Genomic DNA, 21,805 nt, shown 5'->3' with positions numbered 1-21,805 from the left:
TTTTTTAATTTCTTTAGCATTTAGGCTACTGTATCTGTTTATATGTGTATGTATAAAGTAGAAGATAGATCATCCAATTTTTTTTGAAACTTGACATCATGTGGACAAGGAAAACTCCTCTGGTTGATTCAGTCATGTCCTCAGAAAACACAGACTGAGCTAATAATAATAATGATATATCCTAATGATAGAAACTTGTTTGTAATGGTCATGATAAAAGAGGTCCTAAAAACAGGTAAAAATATACCCTTGATTCTGTATTATGCTCTTCTACTCTTTAGGTATAGACTTATCCTTACCCGTTTTATCCAGGCTTTTCAAAATGTCATCTTTTAGTTACATCTAAATCCAAACATTTAGTTTTGCTTTTTCTCTTGCCCCATCTTATTCTGGAAACTGCTTCTGTAAGAATCCTCATGGTTATTAATGACAACTAATGGAGATTCTTTTATCTTTATCGTAATTATTACTTATGACACTGCTGATCATTCCATCTTTCTTTTTTTAAGTAAAACCCTTACGAATTATTTACTTAACATATGACAAATGCTCATTACAATTAGAAAAACAATGCAAAAGGCTTTCCTAATAGAATATTTGATTTTGTTTTTTAGTAATACAAACATTTAAAGCTAGTAATTTTTCTTTTGGAACATCCTTTATTCTGCACAGGCTTTTGTTCTCCTTTATATTTCTACCTTTGATTGCAGTTTAGATACTCTCCTAGGTTTAGGAATCCTTTTCAGATTGCTCTTTTGCTTAATTTGATTGGTTTATTATTAAAGCACATAGTTTGTAAAATGATTACTCTTTGCAGTTTATTAACATTTTTATTATAGTCAAATACTTGATTATTTTATAAATATTTAGCGAGTGTTAGAAAGTAATATATACACTTTGTAAGAGACATAATTTTATTGCGTTTACTGATTGTATTACCGAAGTTCTGTATGTTGCTTGTTTTTGTACTATTTAATCTGTCAAATTCTAAAAGCAGTGTATTGAAATCTTCATTACTGTGTTTTTATTAGGTTTTTATTTTTATCATTTTCTCTCTTTTGAAGTGATTTCTTTGACCTTTACAATATAATACTTAAAAAATTTCTTTCCAACATTCTGACTAAAGATTTTCTGCTGTAATGGGACATATGTGCTCCTACTAAACTATCGAGGTCTGCAACTCATACTCTGAAAAGAACATAGCTGAAGGGAAAAAAATAGCATTGGAGTACCATTCAAAACCTATGCAGCTTTGTAAACAGAAACTAACAAAATAACAGCAATCTTATAAAAATACTAGCATGGTTAAAAGACATGTTAAATCCCTAATAAAGGTGTACCACAATAAGTACAAAACTTTATTATAGCTGCTGTTATCTTTATTAATTCTTTGTTATTGTTTCCCTTAATAATGGTTTGTCATTCTTTTTCTAAAATCTTAAGTTGACTTTTTAAATTATTTATTATAATTATTTCTTATTGAACCTGTTTAAGGTTATAAACTTTCTTATGAGTATGGTTGTGACCACATTTTACAGGATTGGATAGGGAGTGTTCTCACTTTAAAATTTCCTAAATAATATTAGTAAGTGAATTTTGGTTTCCTTCCTCCCTCCCTCTTCTCTTCTCTTTTCTTCTTTTCTTCTTTTCTTTTCTCCTTCCTTCCTTCCTTCCTTCCTTCCTTCCTTCCTTCCTCCCTCCTTCCCTCCCTCCCTCCCCTCCCCTCCCTTCTCCTCTCCTCTCCTTTCTTCTTTTTTTGAAACAGAGTCTTGCTCTGTTGCCCAGGCTGGAGTGCAGCCATGTGATCTCGGTTCACTGCCAAGTCTGCCTCCCGTGTCCAAGCAATCCTCCTGCCTCAGCCCCCCTAGTAGCTGGGGTCACAGGCATGCGGCACCACACACGGCTAATTTTTGTATGTTTAAGAGAGATAAGAGTTTTACCATGTTGCCCAGGTTGGTCTCAAACTCCTGGCCTCAAGTGATCGCCCGCCTCAGCCTCGCTACGTGCGGGGATTACAGGTGTAAGCCACCACGTTCAGCTGGATTCTTTCTTTGATTCAATAGTCAGAGAATATTAGAAGCATTTCCTAATTTCTGTGCTGACAAAATTGTTATCTATTTTTTCCTCTGATTATTTTGATCTATTTACAGGAGATGGTAGGTGGTTTTTAAGTGCTACCCTACTACTCTCACATTTTTATTACCATGTCTATATTAATGATTCCAAATTATATCACTGATCATGTTCCAAATCTCTACAGACACTTACAATTCCATTTTCCTCCTTATTAGACACCTTCACAATCCATAAATGTCTAGTGAAACTTATTAGTTCCTCTTTCCAATCTGCTCATCCTCTTAAAATCTTATTTGGTCATACAGCTATCCACACAGACACCCTAGAAATTATCTTCTACTTCTCTACTGCCATCACCCTCATACCCTAATGCTGGTAAACTCCTGCCCATTTTAACAATCAATCTTTTTCCAAATGTATCATTTCCTCCATGTTACTGCTGCCAAAGCTGAAGTCAAACCTTTATCATCTGTCACACAACTTTATTCCCACAGCTTCCTAACTGCTTTTCTTCCTTCCATTTCACTCCCTCTGCTACAAACTCAGGTATTACCAACCAACTTTCTTATCCACATGATTGCTAGAGCTATCCATTTAAAACAAATCTGATTATACCACTTACCTATTCAAGTGTTTCAGTTTTCCATGGGTTGAGATGCCAGCCTCTTACCATGGCATACAAAGCCTTCCATGATGCATTCTATCTTAAACGTTCCGTTTCAAGAATATTAAACTACTTGGAATTTTGAACATGTTGAATTGTTTCATGCTTCTGTGTACTTGCCCATTCTGTTCCTTTTTTAAAATGACCCTTTCCTGACCAGTCGGTTCTTTTTCCTATTTCAGTTCCCATTGTCAACCATGCCTCTCCTGGAATGACCTTCTCGGTGTTCTCCTTTCCCCCAGAGAAAGTGATATAGTCACTCTCTTCTCTATACCATTTATGTACTAATATCTTCAAGTAATTTGAGAAAAGCAAAATGTTTCACTCTGTGGCATTATTAATGCCAGTGGAGTCGAGGGCTGTCCACTATACTCATCTGGTCTAGAACCGCCGGTTCGCCTGGTGATCTCTGTTGCCTTCAGAGTGAAGTCTATTCTCCTTGCAGTCATGCTGAATTGCTTGCAATACCCTTGAACACACTGGCCCCTCTGCCTGGAACTGTCTTCCTCTCTTCTTCCTCTGAGTAGCCATTCCTCATTCTGAGTGTCAGTTTGGAAGTCACTTCCTTCTCAAAGCTTTCTCTGTCCCAGACGTGCACTCTGTGTTTTCACACTGTCCCTTCAGCTGTGTTGTAATTTCCTATTTGCTATCGGTATCCTCAATATACTAGATTTTTTCTTTGACTACAGATGTTACATCTTGTTTTCTTCATTGTTGCATCCAAGAACCTAATACAGTATCTGGACCAGCAATCACAGATGCATTGAGTGAATTAATGAGAATGGAGAAATCACTGAAGACTATCAAGTTGGGAGTGCTGTCAAAGGAACACACACACTTTTCACACACATTGGAGTTCGGATTGAGTTAACTGTTTTCACTTGCTTTAGTTGTTAAATTATTTCAGCAGCTCTGCCCTACAGTATAGGAGTAGGTATATACTTGCTTTTGTTGTAAGCTTTTTAAGGTATAGTTTGGCTGTTTACTCGGCCCTTCATGTTAAGATAAATCCTTTCTGCAGAACTATGTCTTTCAATATATTCTTCCTTTATGTATTATCTTGGAAACTACTATTGCATTCTGTATTTTAAACATCTTATTGCTAAGAGAGAGTTCTTATGAAAAAGTTGAGAAAAAATGGGAAGTTACCTGGAACCATCAGCTTTAGGCATTGACTTTGTACTGTTCTTTGTAGGCGACGGGAATCAAGGCACCTCCACCTCTTTATGCCGGCTGTGATGGGATTCGTTGCCACTACAACATCAATAGTATATTATCATAATATCGAAACATCAAATTTTCCTAAATTACTTTTAGGTAAGTATGATCACTTTTGTTGTTTCTCGTTAAAGAGCTATTTGTTTTTTTTCGCCTAAAGCATTGTTTTTCTTTTTCCTCAGAGTAAATACTATCAGAGTGTGTGGGGAATAGAAAGTATGGGAAAATCACAGTGATTAATTCTCCTGTAGCTGCCCAGTAAACGTGGGGTTGAAGATAAGCTGAGTTGCTCTAGGCTGTGAAAATGCCATACCCCCAGGTCATTTCTTCTGCAATGAACACTCTCTGTGGTGTGTCTGTATGTAGCGGGGGAAGAAAGTGGAGGGAATGTGCTGGCCTTCTGGCTTGCAGAAGTTGTATTTTAAGAATCAGAGCTCAGGCTGGAATGTGGTGTGCAGTGGCCGGATCTCAGCTCACTGCAAGCTCCGCCTCCCGGGTTCACACCATTCTCCTGCCTCAGCCTCCCGAGTAACTGGGACTACTGGCACCCGCCACCTCACCCGGCTAGTTTTTTGTATTTTTTAGTAGAGACGGGGTTTCACCGTGTTAGCCAGGATGGTCTCGATCTCCTGACCGCGTGATCCGCCTGTCTGGACCTCCCAAAGTGCTGAGATTACAGGCTTAAGCCACCGCGCCCGGCCAAATTACTCTATATATTCTAAGAAGAAATGAGAGGAAAGGAGAACTGCATAGAAGGGATTAAATTAGTACTAGTTCACAGGTCCTCTATATAAGAGATTTACAATCACTCAATTTAGTTCAACATTCTATAATAACTCATCAAACTGTCAGACAATTGTGTTGGAAAATCAATTAATTTAATTGTAGTTAGACATTTAAATTAAAAAGTTTGGTTAGTTTAATTGGCAAGACTTGCTACAATAAAAACACCTCAATTTGATCATTTGTTCTCTCATTGTTTTCTATTAAGACATTGCTTTACATAGAATTACACAGAATAACTATTTCTAATTATGTACTCCTATTTTTCATGTTTTGGTTTCAAACATTAATTTTAAAAGAGTGGCTGTTTTATTTATTCATGAAAGTTAAGAGTGGCCAGTTCTTTTTATTTTTTTTGAAGTCTTCTAAGATTAAAATGTGGTGATTTTTACTTGTCATTTCTGGTTCTAAATACCAAAATTGTAAATGTGCATTTGGTCCGTCTATTCTATTTCTAGTTATTTTTCTTAAGGGGTAACCATAATCATGTAAGTGGGCCAAAATGAACGCGCTCCAGCCTGGGCAACAGAGCGAGATTCCGTCTCAAAAAAAAAAAAAAAAGAATATATAATAGAGAAATTTACTTTCATTTAATCATGGGTTGTCTTGTTTTTACATTTGCATATGAAGCTTCCAGTCAATGTGACCTGATTGTTCCAAGTGTGGCTTCTTGATTTCTTGACCTGTTAGTGCTAGTTAATTTTGGAAAATTTGATTTATTTGTCAAAGTCTATATTATTTTCTTGATGTAATTCTCAGATTTATCATAGTAGGCTGGATTTAATGATTCTGTCCTGTTGAATATGTTTCTGTGTATAATAGACTAATTATTGAACCTTGTAAATCCTTAAATCATTATAAAAGTTTTAGAACTAGAAAAATTATGGTTCATTATTTCCCAAAGTTTAGCCCTCAAGGTATATATGTCCCCAGATAATAATGTCATATGTGTTATCCAAAAATATATATATAAGTGAGCAGACATAAGTAAATTTGCGAAACAGATAAACAGCAGGTTTTTCTACTGAAGGACTTTCATGAACCTATATGTGCCAAAATCCTATATTACATGCAACCATTCACAGAGTGGTCTGACCTCACAATTTTTATAAAGTACTCATTAAAACAGTATTATTTCTGTCACTAGTTAGATAAGCACATATTTAATCCAATCTCCTCATTCTACGTATGAGTGAACATTGAGAAAGATTAAACAATGTCAATATTCTAAAGAAAAATAAACTATTTATTTTAAAATAAAATAATAAAATACAATTATTCTAAAAAAAAAAAAAAAGAATCAGAGCTCCTGTGAGGAGCTGCTGCACCATGCTGCCCTGTGAACCAGTCATCTCCTCTAGTTCCAGGTGTTTCTGCCTCTGGCTTGGAGTCCAAGGACATTTTCCCAAGGTTCAAGCCTTTCACTGATGCTGTGGGAATGCTACACTTTCCTAGAGCAGACTATGTGTCATAGCTTAATGAAGAGTATGCTGTCCTGAGGAGCAGCTGCCTTTAAATCATAGCCTTTCACACCTGCATTGTGACTGCAATTGTTTTATTCACCTCTCTTGCCTCCTTGTTCTCTGGAAATCAAAGGCTATCTAAAATATTCCTAATTTTATTTCTGCCTTGGGTCAAAATTATGTAACTCATCTATATTAGTTATGTTCAATACTCTGACCCGTAGCTATATTCCTTGGAGTATACTTTCTTTCTTAAAGAGATAAAGATATGGAACAAGGATCATAGATGGGCTATGAACCTCCTGAAATTGTAGTTTGAATTATGTGTTTGTGTGAATGATGCTTACTGTTTCTGATTTTATTTGATTGTTGTATAATGAAAATGATGTTGACGAATGATACAGAAATTAGGAGAAGAAATAATGAAAACACACACACAGTATTTTATTCATTCATCCTGAGTACACTAAAATTGAAAATGGATGCATGAAAAATACTGATTATTCTATGTTGTGTGACATTATACGATTGTTAAAGGCAATCTAATAAAAAAGGTACAGAGGGTTACATATTAATTTAAAAGGCTGTCAAATTTTGAATTATCTTAATAGAAAGGTCTTTTATACAAAATGGGAGACAGACGCTATTGCAGAGGTCTAAAAATGCCAAAAAAAAAAAAAAAAAGAAGAAAGAAATTTCCAACAGGTAGCTGCAAAAAATATATAAAATTGATAATTTAATAAGCTAAATATACATTTTTGAAAAGTAGATGGTAATAAAAAATGTTATTACTAGAAAGGAATTTAGGTACTAATAACGTTTTGAAGGAAATGCAATCGGAAGAGGCCTATTATTGTTATGTAGGTGCAAGACAGCACAATTTGATCATATTGCTGGAAGGACACGGAGATAAAGTATAATATTTCTTGTTATTTTAACAGAGAAAAATTTGAACCCAGGAAAGTTTCTGATTTTAAGACCACAAAGCTAGTAATTTTGTCTCAACATTTCATTATGAAAATCACCAAATGTACAGAAAGTTGAAAGAATCATGTGAATTCCCACTTACCCAACACCTGAATTCTTCAAATTACATTTGTTCTCTTTGTTTTATCACATATCTACATCTTTTCATCCTTCTATTCATACCTCTCTGCATCTTAGTTTTGATGCATTCTAAGGTAAGTTGTAGACATTAGTATACTTTACCTCTGAACGCTTCATGCATATCTTTTTGTGAGACAAAATTCATATACATGAAACACAGCGATCTTAATTTGCTAAATGCATGTACCTATATAACCCTATCATGACATAACTATCATCCATGCAAATTTTCTTATACTCAATTTCACCTTTACAGAGGCAATATCTGTTCTGATTTTTACCCCCACCATGGATTAGGTTTGCCTGTTCTAGAACTTCATATAAATTGAATGACACAGTATAGACTTTTAAGTAAGGCTTCTTTTTCTAAGCATGATTTTTTGATGCTCATCAGTGATGTAGCATAGATCAATATTTTGTTCTTATAATTGCTTTATTTCATTGTATAACTATATCATAGTTTTTCAATCCCTTGTTAATAGACATCTGTACTATTTCCAGGTTTTAGCCATCATGAGAATAAAAGGTGCTATCAACATTCTTAATGAGCATTTTGTGGCTATATACATTTGTTTCTCTTAGGTAAATACCTAAGAGTGAAATCTGTGGGTCATAGGATAAGTGAGTAAATGTTCATATTTTAAGAAACTGACATCTTTTCCCAAAATGGTTGTATTGTTTTTTATACTCACTAACAAGGTGTAGGAGTTCCAGTTCCACATGTTCATCATTTGGTGATCTTGGTCTTTCTAATTTAGTCATGCTAGTGGGTGTTTACTGGTAACACATTGTGGTTTTAATTTGCATTTATCTGATGGCTAATTATGTTGAACACTTTTTGACCATTTTATTGGCCATTTTTTATCTTTGGGATGTGGCTATTCATATCTTTTGCCCATGTTTCGTTGGGTTGCACTTTTATTATTGAGTTGTAGGAATATTTTGCACATACTAGATATTAGTAAGTCATCAGTTACATGTTTTGAGAGTGTTTTCCTTCTAGTCTGTGGCATACATATTCATTTATTTAATAGGGTCTTTTAATGAGCAGAAGATTTTTAACTTTGATATAGTATAATTTATCATTTCTTCTAGTCCTTAGTTACTACTTTCTGTGTCTTAAAACATCTTTGTCTTGCCTCTAAATATGTTTTCCTCCTATTCTCCTGTTTGCTTTTAGATGTTTTATGGTTCCCATTTTTATTTCTAGGACTATGATTCATTTTAAATTAATTGTGTGTATGGTGTAAGGTAGGTGTCAAAATTCTTCTTTTTTTTTTTCCAAGTGATTGTCAATGTGTTCTAGCACCATTTGTGGGATAGACTTTCCGTTTCTCACAAGATTGCATTGGCACTTCTGTAAAAAAAATTAAATCAAATGACTGTTTAATATATGTTGGCTCTATTTACTGTTTCTTTGATGTATTCATAAATTTTTATGCCACTAACGTTTTCTCTTGCTTTGGAGTTCTTGAAGTCATAAATTATAAGTCACACAGCATTTTCTTTGTTTTTCTCCGAAGTTTGCTTTGGCTATTCTAGTTCTGTTGGGTTTCTATATACAGTTTAGAATCAGGTTTACAATTTCTCCAAAAAAAAAAAAAAAAAGCATTATGGGACCATTATGGGGATTGCATCGAATTCATAAAACAATTTGGGAGATAATTGGCATCTTCACACTATTGGGTTTCACAATGCATTCTTCATTTATTTAGGTCTTTTGTTTCCCTTTGCAATGTTTTGTAGTTTTCAGTGTAGAGGTCTTTCATGTTTTGTTAACTTTATTTTAAGTATTTTTCTTTGTTTTCCTTCTTTTATTGCATGTGAAATTTATTTCATATTTCATTTTTCAATTGTTCCTTCCTTTATGTGAAATGCAATTAAATATTGGGTAAAACAACTCTATAGGATGCAAATAACTCTATAGGAAAAAAACTAATAATCCAACAAAAAAGGGGCAAAAGATCTGAATAGACATTTGTCAAAAGAAGACATACAAATGGCACTGTTAAAATGCCCTTACTACTCAAAGCAATCTACAGATTTAATGCATTCCCTGTCAAAATACCAACGACATTTTTCACAGAAATAGAAAAAACAATTCTAAAATTTGTAGGCAGCCACAAAAGACCTAGAATAGTCAAAGCTATCCTAAGCAAATAGTACAAAAATGGAGGAATCACATTACCTGATTTCATACTACAGAGAAGTAGTAATCAAAATGGCATCGTACTGGCATAAAAACAGACACATAGACAAATGGAAGAGAATATAGAATCCAGAGATAAATCCATACATCTATCGTGAAGTTATTTTTGAAAAAACGCTAAGAACATACACTGGAGAAAGGACAGTCGCTTCAGTAAATGGTTCTGGAAAAACTGGATATCCATATGCAGAAGAACAAAACTAGACCCTTGTCTCTCACCACGTACAAAACCAAAATCAAAATAGATTAAAGACTTAAATCTAAAACCTCAAACTATGAAACTACTACAAGAAAATATTAGGAAACTCTCCAGGACTTTCCTACAATTTCATTTCCACAGTGAAATATCATCTCACTCCAGTTAAAATGGCTTGTATACAAAAGTCAGGCAATAAGTAACGCTGGCAAGAATGAAAATCTTTGCCAGGATTTTCCTTGGAGAAAAGAAAATCCTTGTACACTATTGGTGAAAACGTAAATTAGTACAACCACTATGAAGAACAGTTTGGAGGTTCCTTAAAAAACAAAAAGTTGCGCCACCATAAAATTCAGCAACCCCACTCCTAGGTACATACCCAAAAGAAAGGAAATCAGTATATTGAATAGATATCCGCACTCCCATGTTTATTGCAACACTGTTCACAATAGCTAAGATTTTGAAGCAACCTAAGTGTCCATAAACAGACGAATGAATAAAGAAACTGTGATACATATACCACAATGGAGTACTATTTAGCCATAAAATAAGAATAAGATTCTGTCATTTGTAACCACATGGATGGAACTTGAGGTCATTGTTTAAGTGAAATAAGACAGGCACAGAAAGACAGACGTCTCATATTTTCACTTATTTGTGGGAGCAAAAAATCAAAACAATTGAACTCATGGGGACAGAGAGTAGAAAGATGGATACCAGAGACTTGGAAGGGTAGTGGGGTGCTGGGAGGGGCCAATGGGGATGTTTAATGGAGACAAAAATTAGGAAGAATGAATAAGACCTAGTATTTGATAGCACAACAGGGTGACTACAGTCAATAATAATTTAGTTGTACATTTAAAAAGAACTAAATGGGTACAGTTGGATTATTTTTAACAGAAAGGATAAATGCTTGAGATGATCAATGCCATATTGATGTGATTATTACTCATTGCATACCTGTATCAAAACATTTCATGCAACCCATAAATATATACCTACAAATAAAGAATAAAATAAGATAAAATGATTTTCTATATTGACTTTGTATCTTGCAGTCTTAGAAATTCACTTATTACTTTTAGTTATTGCTTTGTACATTTCCTAAAATTTTCTGTGTAAACAAACATGCTATCTGCAAATAGAGACACCTATTTTTTTTCAACCTTCTTTATGCCTTCTTTTTTCTTTTTTCTTTTTTTTTCTTGTCATATTGCTGTAGCTAAGATGTCCAGTAAAATGCCAAATAGACATAAGACTGAAATCCTGTCTGGTTCCTGATTTTAGGGTAAAATGGTCAGTCTTTCATAATTAATTGTAATGTTAGTTATAGGTTTTTCATAGCGGACCTTTATTTGCCTAGTAAGTTTTCTTTTATTTAAAGTTTACTCAGGGTGTGATTAAAGTCTTGAATGGGTGTTGAATTTCATTAAAGTTTTTTTTCTATATCCATTAGGAAAATTGTATTTCTGTTAGTGTGTTAAATTGCATTGATCTATTTTTCAAATAAAGTAGCAATGCATTTCTGAGAAGAACCACACATAGTCATAATATATTATACCAGCTTGGTATCACTATATTTTATTTGTTAAAGCTTTTTACATCTATGCAATGAAGAATATTCATCTGTTATTTTCTTGTAATTCCTTTTTTCAGGCTTATACATGCTGCATTAAACTGCCTTCATAAAACGAGTTGGAAAGTGTTTTCTATTTTTTTGAAAGACTTTTTATAAGGTTAATTTTATCTCTTTCTTAAATGTTGAATAGAAATCACTAGTGAAGTCGTCTGGACCTGGGTTTTGGACTAAGGGAGGATTTAAAATTATAAAATTATTTCTGTATTAGACAAAGTGTTATATCTAATACTTTTTTATATCTAGTAAAATTTTAGGTCTAAATTTTATTATAATTTAGTAAATATGTTGTCTAATTTCCTTAGTGACTATATAGACTTTTCAGAGTATCTACTTCTTTTTATGTTAGTTTTCATAAGATACATTTTTAAGTAATTTTCCATTTCATGTAAGTTTTTGGATACATTGTCACAATGTTATTCATGATATTTCCTGATTCTCCTTTTAATGTATGTAGGGTATGTAGGGATAGTGCCTCTTTCATTCCTAGTATTGGTTTTTGTGTTCTTCTTTTCTTGAACTGTCTAGCTAGGGACTTATCAATTGTATTAGTCTTTTCAAAGAATGGCATTGAGTTTGTTCATTTTATCAATTGTTCATTTTTCTATTTTATTGCTTTCTATTCATCTCTATTGTTTTCATCTTTTTTTGGTCCTTTTTTTCTTTCCTGAACTTCTAAGGTCAATATGCACTTTCAAACCTTATATTGTAAAATGAATATGTAAAGCTATAAATTTTCCTCTGAGTCTTATTTTAGTTGTACTTCTTGAAATATGTAGTACTTTTTTTGTAGTTAATGTATTTTAATATTATCTGACTTCTTTAGTGATTTCTTCTTTAACATGTGGATTATTAGTAATGTGTTGTTTAATTTCCAAATATTTAGAAACTTTTAGATATCTTACTGCATGAAAAGATCAAAGGTTACTTCCTTATCTCTGTGCCTGATGTTCCTGCCCTTCATGACTCTGTTGCCTCAAGTGTGAGTAGGACCTGTGCCTGGGTTCTAACCAATAGCGTATGGCATGGAGGAAGGTCTCAAATCAGTAGAGTCTTTATTGAGCCAGCAGACCCAGTCAATACCTAGAACCTGGTGAGAACCTGGAGCAGAGAACCCAGCCTCATGAGAGCCTGGAATAGAGAACCCAATTGACCCTGACTCAAAGTCCTGAATCCTAGAAACTGTGAGATAATAAATGTGTGCAGTTTTAAGCTGCTCAGTTTGTTATAGTTTGTTAAGTAGCAATAGAAAATCAATAGTCTGACTGTTCTTGATTTTTTAAATTTGATTTTATTGTGGTCAGAAAATATACTCAATATGATTTCTGTTATTTCAAATTCATTTCTCTTTGTTTTCTGACTAAACATATAATTTATACCAGTATCATATTCAGTTAATAAGAAGGTACAATCTGAAGATGTTAGAAGTATTTTTAGAGTACCAAATCTCAAATAGTTTTATAAATATCAAATAGTATGAGGTGTGTTTTATAGTGTTCTAACACATCTTCCAAATCTTCATTGGTCATATGCCTATTTTTAAGTGTATCTTTCTAAAATCTGGACCCTTTTATTATTATTAAAAGTCTTTTTTATTTCCGATAATAATTGTCTTGAAGTTGGCTTTGTTTTATATTAATATAACCACTCCAAGTTTCTTATGCTTAATTGCTTTAATTGTATATCTTTCCCATCTACTTATTTTTAATCTACTCTTTCTAATATTTAAGGTGAATCTCTTTAAATGGCACATAATTTGGTCTTTTTTTTTTAGTGAATCCATTCTGACTCTACATTTAAGCTAAAAGAAGATATACATCGAGTTCATATGCCAATGTTCAGTATTTTTCACTAATGAAGTGATCACTTAACTTTTCTGGTTCTGATAAATGTTGTCCAAGCTGGATTGTCTTACATGTGTCTTAGATTTCTTCTTTCTTAGACCATATTCATTTGTACTGACATTTATTCAAAGTGCAAAGTAGATTGTATCCTTGCCCAAATATTTCTAGGAAAGTCTCTGCTTCTATCTCATATCAGCTGCAAAATGTTGGTTGTAGTTCTGTGGCAGTGTAATCCTCACTTTTCTGATCCGAGTACTTGACCTCTCAGTTTGCTCTATAGGATCATTGTTCTTTGTGCTATGTGAATGGGCGTGGTGTTTTAAACCATTTGACTAAGAAAAGTCACTTACTACTTGAATAAGAATCTGTAAGGCATAAACTCAATTACTTAGATACATGAATTCCATGATAATTCCAGGGTAATATCATGAAACATATCCTTGGGTTTGCAACACACCTGTGAAGTCGGTTACACAGATACCAACTTGTGAATTATTCATTTAATTAAGGCTCTTTGAAAACAAGACCAGAAGATACAGCTGCTTTTTAAAATTTATAGACTTACAGGTACATTTTGAAGAATCTAGTTTATCCTATTATATATCTCTTTACATCCTCCCATCTATTGTGTATGGTCAGGGTGGAAGCACTCAACATTTTGAACTTATTACTCCTTCAGTTCAAAACTCCAGAAGTACACTAAATCATATGTGTTGTTTTCTTACCAAGTAAAACCATGTGGAAATATCGTACATAAAATTGCCTTTGTTATTTAAAAGCGTCATAATTACATTCAAATGCTAGTGAAGTTTAAGAAAAGATTGCATCTTTCTCTTTTTGTCTTTTTCTTTTCAGCCCTATTCCTGTATTGGGTAATGGCTTTTATTACCAAAACAATAAAATTGGTTAAGTACTGTCAGTCTGGTTTGGACATATCAAACCTGCGTTTCTGCATCACAGGCATGATGGTCATCTTGAATGGGCTCTTGATGGCTGTGGAGATCAACGTCATTCGAGTCAGGGTATGCAGCTAATGGCTTTTGTTTAGTTATTTGGATTCAAGACCCCAAGATAAAAGATTACAGTTAGCCAGAAATCATTAGTATTTACAAGGATGAAGACATGTATTTGATTTATGTAATATAAAAATAAAGTTGAGCTAATCACTAAATTCAGGCCATCAATGTTTCAGAAATCTCAGTGTGACCCTAGAAACTATTTATTCATTCACAAATCTTGATTGATCCAATGCCTGCTATGTGTCAGATATTATGCTCAGTTTATATTACAGAAGAAATTGTTTTGAGGAGAAAGTTCAATCATCCATGATTGGTCTCAAAGCACCCCTGGGTTAAGCAAAATATTGCATTCTCAGAAATTTAAAACTGAAAAGAAAACAGTGTAATCCAGTTTGCCCATTTCACTGATGTAGAGATAGCTATGTAGAGATAGCTTTGGTTATATATCCAAAGCAATATGGTCAAGACCCATACCTGGTTTGTAATTGCAAATCGATTATACTTTTCACCACTTAATACTGTCAGTTATGTTGTGTGAGATACTAGAGATAGATTTTCCAGTACTCATTTTTTATCAGAGAACTTTGAACTTGATTAGTGAGTAGAAAGATATATGCTGCAATGAATGTGGAGAGTAGTCAGTTAACATCAGGAAACCATAGATCAAGAGACTCAATAATGGTGTTAACACATTTTAATATCTAAACAATGTGAAAACCTTCATTTGGTTGACCCTGTCATAGGATATCATGAAACATTGACTCTTAGTAAAAACTATCTTTTAAAAGGTTAACTGATCTTTCAGAATTGACCCCAAGAGGATTACATGCAAAATTCTGGCATTAACTAGTTAATCTAGTCACAACAGAAGGAAGTATCTCAAAGAATATTTCAGAAAGGGATGGAAGGAGGCTTTAAAATATAAATTTTGGTCAAATGAAAATGTAGAAAAGGTTGAAATTTTACTTTTAATATGTGGAAAATAATTGGACTAATTGTTAAACTGTGGAATTTTTCTTGCCACAGAGATACGTATTCTTCATGAATCCTCAGAAAGTAAAGCCTCCTGAAGACCTCCAGGATCTGGGAGTGAGATTTCTTCAACCATTTGTGAATTTGCTGTCAAAAGCAACATACTGGTGGATGAACACACTTATTATAACTGCTCATAAAAAGCCTATTGATCTGAAGGCAATTGGAAAATTGCCAATAGCAATGAGAGCAGTAACAAATTATGTTTGCCTGAAAGATGCATATGAAGAACAAAAGGTAATTTAGCATCTGTCTTCTATGTGCTTAATTACAGAGAATGGTCCTATTGGCGTGAACCCAGGAGGCAGAGCTTGCAGTGAGCCGAGATTGGGCCACTGCAGTCCAGCCTGGGTGACAGAGCAAGACTCCATCTCAAAAAAAAAAATATATATATACACACACACACACACACACACATACACACACATATACATGTATACACATATATACATATATACACATATATACATACATATATCCACATACATACATACACACACACACATATATACACACATATATACCCACATATATATACACGCACATATATATATAAAGACACAAAGTTTAGGCCAGGCGCAATGGCTCACGCCTGTAATCCCAACACTTTAGGAGGCCGAGGTGGGTGGATCACCTGAGCTCAGGAGTTCGAGACCAGCCTGACCAACATGGAGAAACCCCATCTCTACTAAAAATACAAAAATTAGCCGGGCATGGTGGCGCATGCCTGTAATTCCAGCTACTTGGGAGGCTGAGGCAGGAGAATTGCTTGAACCCGGGAGGTGGAAGTTGTGGCAAGCCGAGATCGCACCACTGCACTCCAGCCTGGGCAACAAGAGTGAAATTCTGTCTAAAATAAATAAATAAATAAAATAAAATAAAAAATAAAAAATAAAATGACACAAAGCTTAAATCATATCTATGGTAAAGGAAAAGCAGATTTCCTCCATCTGTTTTCCTCTGTACTTTTGAATCATGTTAATTGGGGCTGGAAGACTGGAAGAGCCAATGAAGCATACTTTTATTACTTGCTCAATTAATACATGAGGAAGGATAGAGTGAGTACTATCTTTTCTCTGGGACAAGTCACCAAGTGGAAAGTAAGTATTAAGTTCAATGATCATGTACAACTAATCCATTACCATATAATATGAATAACTCATGAAATTTTTGTTATTGTCTTTTCACAAGCATAAGTTTGTTATATAAAGAGGTCAAATAGATACCAACTCATAATCAGTTTTAAGAAATTTAAAGCCTTATGTTAATTACTGACTAAAATGTAGCTTCTCTAGTTCCAAATGGGAGACTAAATTAAATAAAAGGACATTGTCTGCCTCTTCCACGTATCGTCCTATACGACTGCCAAAATCGGCTTCCTCTGGCACTTTTCCTAAGTATTCATTGTTGTTTTAACACATTTAAAGATGAGAGTCTTTGGGTGTTTTCATTTTGTCTTTTATCATTCTAAATAGTCACGCATGCTACCCACAGTGGTAGGTGTGTTTTCTATTGCAATCATCTGCAAATATCACTGCCATTTAAAATATTAGGATTCTCAACCACACTGGAAGGAAATAGAGTATGGTAAAACAGCTCACGAGTTTTTGGCTGTTCTCAATCAAGATCAACAAAGCATTTATGGTAAATGATGAAAATAATCTCCGTTTTGTGTCAGAAATACGTGTTATGAGATTAAATGGCAGGAAAAGGTTACAACAAATGAATCTGAGTCATTTCTCTGGTTTTACCTCTGGGAAAAGTATTGCATAAAATTTTTAAAACTGCTAAAGTAAAGATGTTTGCAGTCTTGCCTAAGCATAGCTTAATTTTCCTGAGTTCTCTTTACAAGAGAGATTAGCTTGAACTTGGTGTGTTAATGTCTACATAAACTTTGGAAAACAAATCATTTATTTTAACAGGGGGTTGCATTGGGAACGAAATTGAACTCTACTCCAATGAGTTGACTTCCTCGTCACAGTGAAAAAACTTTATCTACCTCCTCCCTAAGTTTTAATTATGATGATTGCTCAGGTCTTAAAATTGTATTTACAACAAACAACTGTAGTTGTGTGAAGCCGAGTTGACTTAAGTATAAATACTGTTCTTCATTTTGTATTTCTTTGAGGAATACCTAGGAAACACAAGTCTACCATAATTTTTTAAAGTATTAACTACCATTCAGGGAGATAAGAAATACCATGGAGAAGAAACAACTTGAAATTGGGATAATCTGTTTTGTTTAGTTTGCAATCATCAGATAGGCAAACCTGTGGTAATCTAGTAACTCCAGAAATCTTGACCAGTCTGCCTGTAACCTTGATCTTTGTGCTTTTTACTCTTTTGCTTGCTATGTAATGTTATTTGGCAATTTTCATGACAAATATACATTTACCAAATCAAAGAAAAGTGAAAATGAATTAGGCTTTAAGGATCCTGTGTCATCCTTTGATAACTAAAATAATACAGAGTCTTAGAAAAACTGTCTTGTTTACTTCTCTTTCTCTCTATTTTATTAAAATGCATTCAGTAGCTACTATTTGCACAGAAGGCAAGGATACAGAATTATGCATGCTGTGTTGAAAGGCACACATTAACATCAATTTTTAAACCCTTAAAATGTTTTTGAAGTATAAGAAGGAATTTCCATACTTGAGATTAGTGACTGCTCTAAGCAGTTTTATTTTGTTACATCTGTTTTTTGGTTTTTTTTTTCCAGAAAAAAGTTGCGGATCATCCAAATCGGACTCCATCTATATGGCTTGCAATGTACAGAGCTTTTGGGCGACCAATTCTACTTAGTAGCACATTCCGCTATCTGGCTGACTTACTGGGTTTTGCTGGACCTCTTTGTATTTCTGGAATAGTTCAGCGTGTGAATGAAACCCAGAATAGGACAAACAACACAACTGGAGTAAGTTCCTGGTGCTTTTCAAGGAAACATATTATTGATGGATTTCATTGTGATTGTCACTTTTTATTAACGCAGTTTTATGAGTTGTTCAAATAGGCTCTTTTTTTCAGAGAATTGAATGCTTTTTAAAGGAAAGAAAATAGTAATTTTCCTTTTAGAAAAAAATCACGTGTTTATGTATTTATTCATTGAATGAATCTGCCAAACAAAATTATTTCTCAGATTCAGAGCCTGTAAACATTTAGCAAGCATTTACTGTGTGCCAGAAATTTTGTGTAGAAATTGCACATTGATTGTTTTATTTAATTTTTATAGCAATCCTTTAAAGAATTTTTTTACATGAGAGCCGGCTGAGTCACTTCTTTAGAAGCCTATGACCAATAACACTAGAAATGTGGTTTGTAATATTGTACATTTCTCTTTTCTTATATAATAAAAACCACCACCCTGTTTCACAATGATCAGGGCAAGTCACATTGTGATATTTTATTAGATATTATGTTATTATATTGGGGCTAATAGTATAAAATACTATGTGTTTACTATCATAAATATATAATTTTTATTTTCTATTTTTAATAAAGACTGCATTGTGAACTTCCTAGTTTCTTTCTAAGTATTGATTTTCGTAGTTCCACAGATAGAAACTATCACCAGACGAATCTATTTTCCTTTTCTATTCTCTCAATGTGATTTCCTGCCATCTTTCCATCACCTATTAAAATGTTATGCAATATGAGAACTGACATTAAATGTTGCCTCTTCAGTGAGGCCTTTTCTGATCGTCCTAATTGGAATTTGACCCCCATTGACAGTCCCTTAACACACTCTTCTTTATGTTGGCACTTACTGAAGCCTATTACTTAGAGATATGCTTATCTACCTAGGTTGTAAGCTTATGAAACAATTACGGTAAGCCATTCATATTTGTGTTCACAATGCTTAGCCCAGATCCTTGCACACATTAGTGTTCAATTATAATTGAAATGAACCAGATATTTTCACCACTAATACACTTTGGTGATGTTTTGTCTCTACTAGCCTAATTACATACAGATATCTAAATTCCACAGAGTTTATCCATTATCCTTCTCCCTTGCACATATCAGTCAGATGTTTTGCTGAGAAGGAATAGGACTTGTACATTTGTATCTATTCCCACGAAAAAAGAGGAAGGGAACAGAAGTAAAATTCTACTAGGTCTAAATCATAGAAAATAAAGACTGTCCAAACTGATATAATGTACTTACTTAAATGTTATCTTTCCTTCTTTTCTAACAAACAAGTTACCATATGCTATTGTTACAAACAAAAATCAATTTTGGATATCCTTAGGCTGAATTCAGTCATATTCCTACTAAAACAAAATTTTGCAAGTCATGTTTTGTTACTGGTAGTGTTGTATGGGTGATATAGACAAATTACCTATTTTACAATTTGCTATTTATTTTATTAGTATAAATTAAGATATCTGAAAATCAGAAAAAGGCAACTGAGTAGAATTATTTTAAACTAATAAGGCTACCAAAATTGTATATTTGTTCCATTGGTCTTGCTGACCAGCTATCAATTTTGTAGCTTCTACTTCCAAATTAGAGTGTAAACTAACTTGCCTTTTTATTTACTGCTTACCATTTTACTAAAGTTGGGTATACCTTTGCAGGAAATGCATTCTAATTTTTTTAAATACATTTTACCTTTTTTTCTTCAATTAGGCATTTCTGTCACTCATTAATCAGGGATTTTATGGATTTGTATTGTATTTCACTGGTTTGCATTGTATTTCACTGCTGTATTATACATACATTGAATTTTTATATTTAAATATTATGCATCTTGTAGTAAATGCAAACTGTACACCTGGTCTATGAAAAGACGAGTTTTAATTTGTCACATTTTTTTCTTTTGGGACAAGATTTCAGAAACCCTTTCATCAAAGGAATTTCTTGAAAACGCTTATGTTCTAGCAGTTCTTCTCTTCTTGGCTCTTATTCTGCAAAGGACATTTTTGCAGGCTTCCTACTATGTAACCATAGAGACTGGCATTAACCTCCGTGGAGCTCTGCTGGTATGTAAAGGCTGTGAATAGTATTTGCTTCCTAAGAATGCTATATACCATTCAGTGATAAGAATAATAATAGCTTCAGTTTTCTTTCTTCATTCCATTTTCATTTTGGTATTACAACAACAACGTTTCTATGATCTACTTAATGAAAGAAACAGAGCTAATTAATAAACCTGTTGAATTAAAAATAACTTTAAAATAATGTGAAGAAAAATTTTTTGAAATCTTACAATTACTTACCTTTTTCTGTTTGTTCTAGAGCTTATGCTTAAAGTTTAATGCATATTTTTACTATATCACTAGAAAAAAATAAGTCTGTATTTTGTTGAAATAAGTATACTGAAATAGAAATAACTGTAGTGGTTGATTGAAGAAGATGACCTTATAGAATTTTTCTTTTCTTTTTTTTTCAAAAAAAATTAAATGTTTGTTATTTATTTTCAATGAAAATAATCATAGTGTCAGTTTTAAATGTAGAGCTTTATGTGCTCTTTTTTTTTTGTTTTTTTGGTAGGCCATGATTTATAATAAAATCCTTAGGCTCTCTACGTCTAACTTATCCATGGGGGAGATGACTCTGGGACAGATCAACAACTTAGTTGCCATTGAAACTAATCAACTCATGTGGTTTTTGTTCCTGTGTCCCAATCTATGGGCTATGCCTGTTCAGGTAGGTAGATCAATATCAGCATGATTTTTGTTTGCAGAGGAAATAAAAAGAACAGCAACGTATTTAGCTCCATAAAAGGTGGCTAGTTTTTGAATGTGCAAATATTACACTCTTTTATAGAAAAGGAAGCTGAGACTCAGAAATGTTATAGCATAGGTTAAGAAAGAGAAATTAGAAATTATACTGCTTGGGTTCAAATATCTGCCCTGCCCCTCATTTACACAAGGGCTTAACTCCTCAAAGCCCTAGTTTTCTTAACTGTAAATGAGAATAATAACAGTATCTTTCTCGTACAGTTGTGGGAATTGTCAAGGTTAAATAGGTTAATAGGTCTATAGCATCTAGCGAGTGCTCAGCATTTCCTGGGAAAAGGTAATTGTTAGTTGTTAGTATTATCGCCTCGATTCATGTAAGTCACAGAGCCATGGTTTGACCCCTTTTATTTTGGCAAGCTCTCTCATAGCATTTCTAAACGAGAGCAATTGCTTTAATCAATCCCATAGTTTCAATAGTTAGTATATTGCAGAATGACAAACTGTATAAAATGGTAGGAACAGTGACAAACTGGAGTGCTATTTAGCTATTTCCTATGTAAAATAACATTTTAGTTAAAGACATATGTTTTCTTCTTCCCCTAATTGGCTAAAAATGGCAAAAGAAATATACTTAGTTTTTAGGCCGGGTGCAGTGGCTCGCGCCTGTAATCCCAGCGCTTTGGGAGGCCAAGGTGGGAGGATCACCTAAGTTTGGGAGTTCGAGACCAGCCTAAGCAATATGGAGAAACCAAGTCTCTACTAAAAATACAAAAAATTAGCTGGATGTGGTGGCATATGCCTATAATCTCAGCTACTCGGGAGGCTGAGGCAGGAGAATCGCTTGAACCTGGGAGGCGGAGATTGCAGTGAGCCG

General features: G+C 33.7%; 1 protein-coding gene across 1 annotated transcript in view; it reads left to right on the top strand.

The window, feature by feature from the left end:
- ABCC9 (ATP-binding cassette, sub-family C (CFTR/MRP), member 9) overlaps window positions 1-21,805 on the top strand; it is a 144,882-nt gene that overhangs the window by 10,492 nt on the left and 112,585 nt on the right. The window contains exons 6-11 of the mRNA XM_011955729.1: window positions 3,936-4,057; window positions 14,052-14,218; window positions 15,242-15,484; window positions 17,967-18,161; window positions 20,077-20,229; window positions 20,741-20,896. Coding sequence (XP_011811119.1) covers window positions 3,936-4,057; window positions 14,052-14,218; window positions 15,242-15,484; window positions 17,967-18,161; window positions 20,077-20,229; window positions 20,741-20,896 — 1,036 coding nt within the window. The remainder of the gene's footprint in view (window positions 1-3,935; window positions 4,058-14,051; window positions 14,219-15,241; window positions 15,485-17,966; window positions 18,162-20,076; window positions 20,230-20,740; window positions 20,897-21,805) is intronic.

Source organism: Colobus angolensis, unplaced genomic scaffold, assembly GCF_000951035.1.
Source record: "Colobus angolensis palliatus isolate OR3802 unplaced genomic scaffold, Cang.pa_1.0 Scaffold11, whole genome shotgun sequence".
Taxonomy (NCBI): domain Eukaryota; kingdom Metazoa; phylum Chordata; class Mammalia; order Primates; family Cercopithecidae; genus Colobus; species Colobus angolensis.
This window is presented reverse-complemented; position numbering and strand designations above follow the sequence as displayed.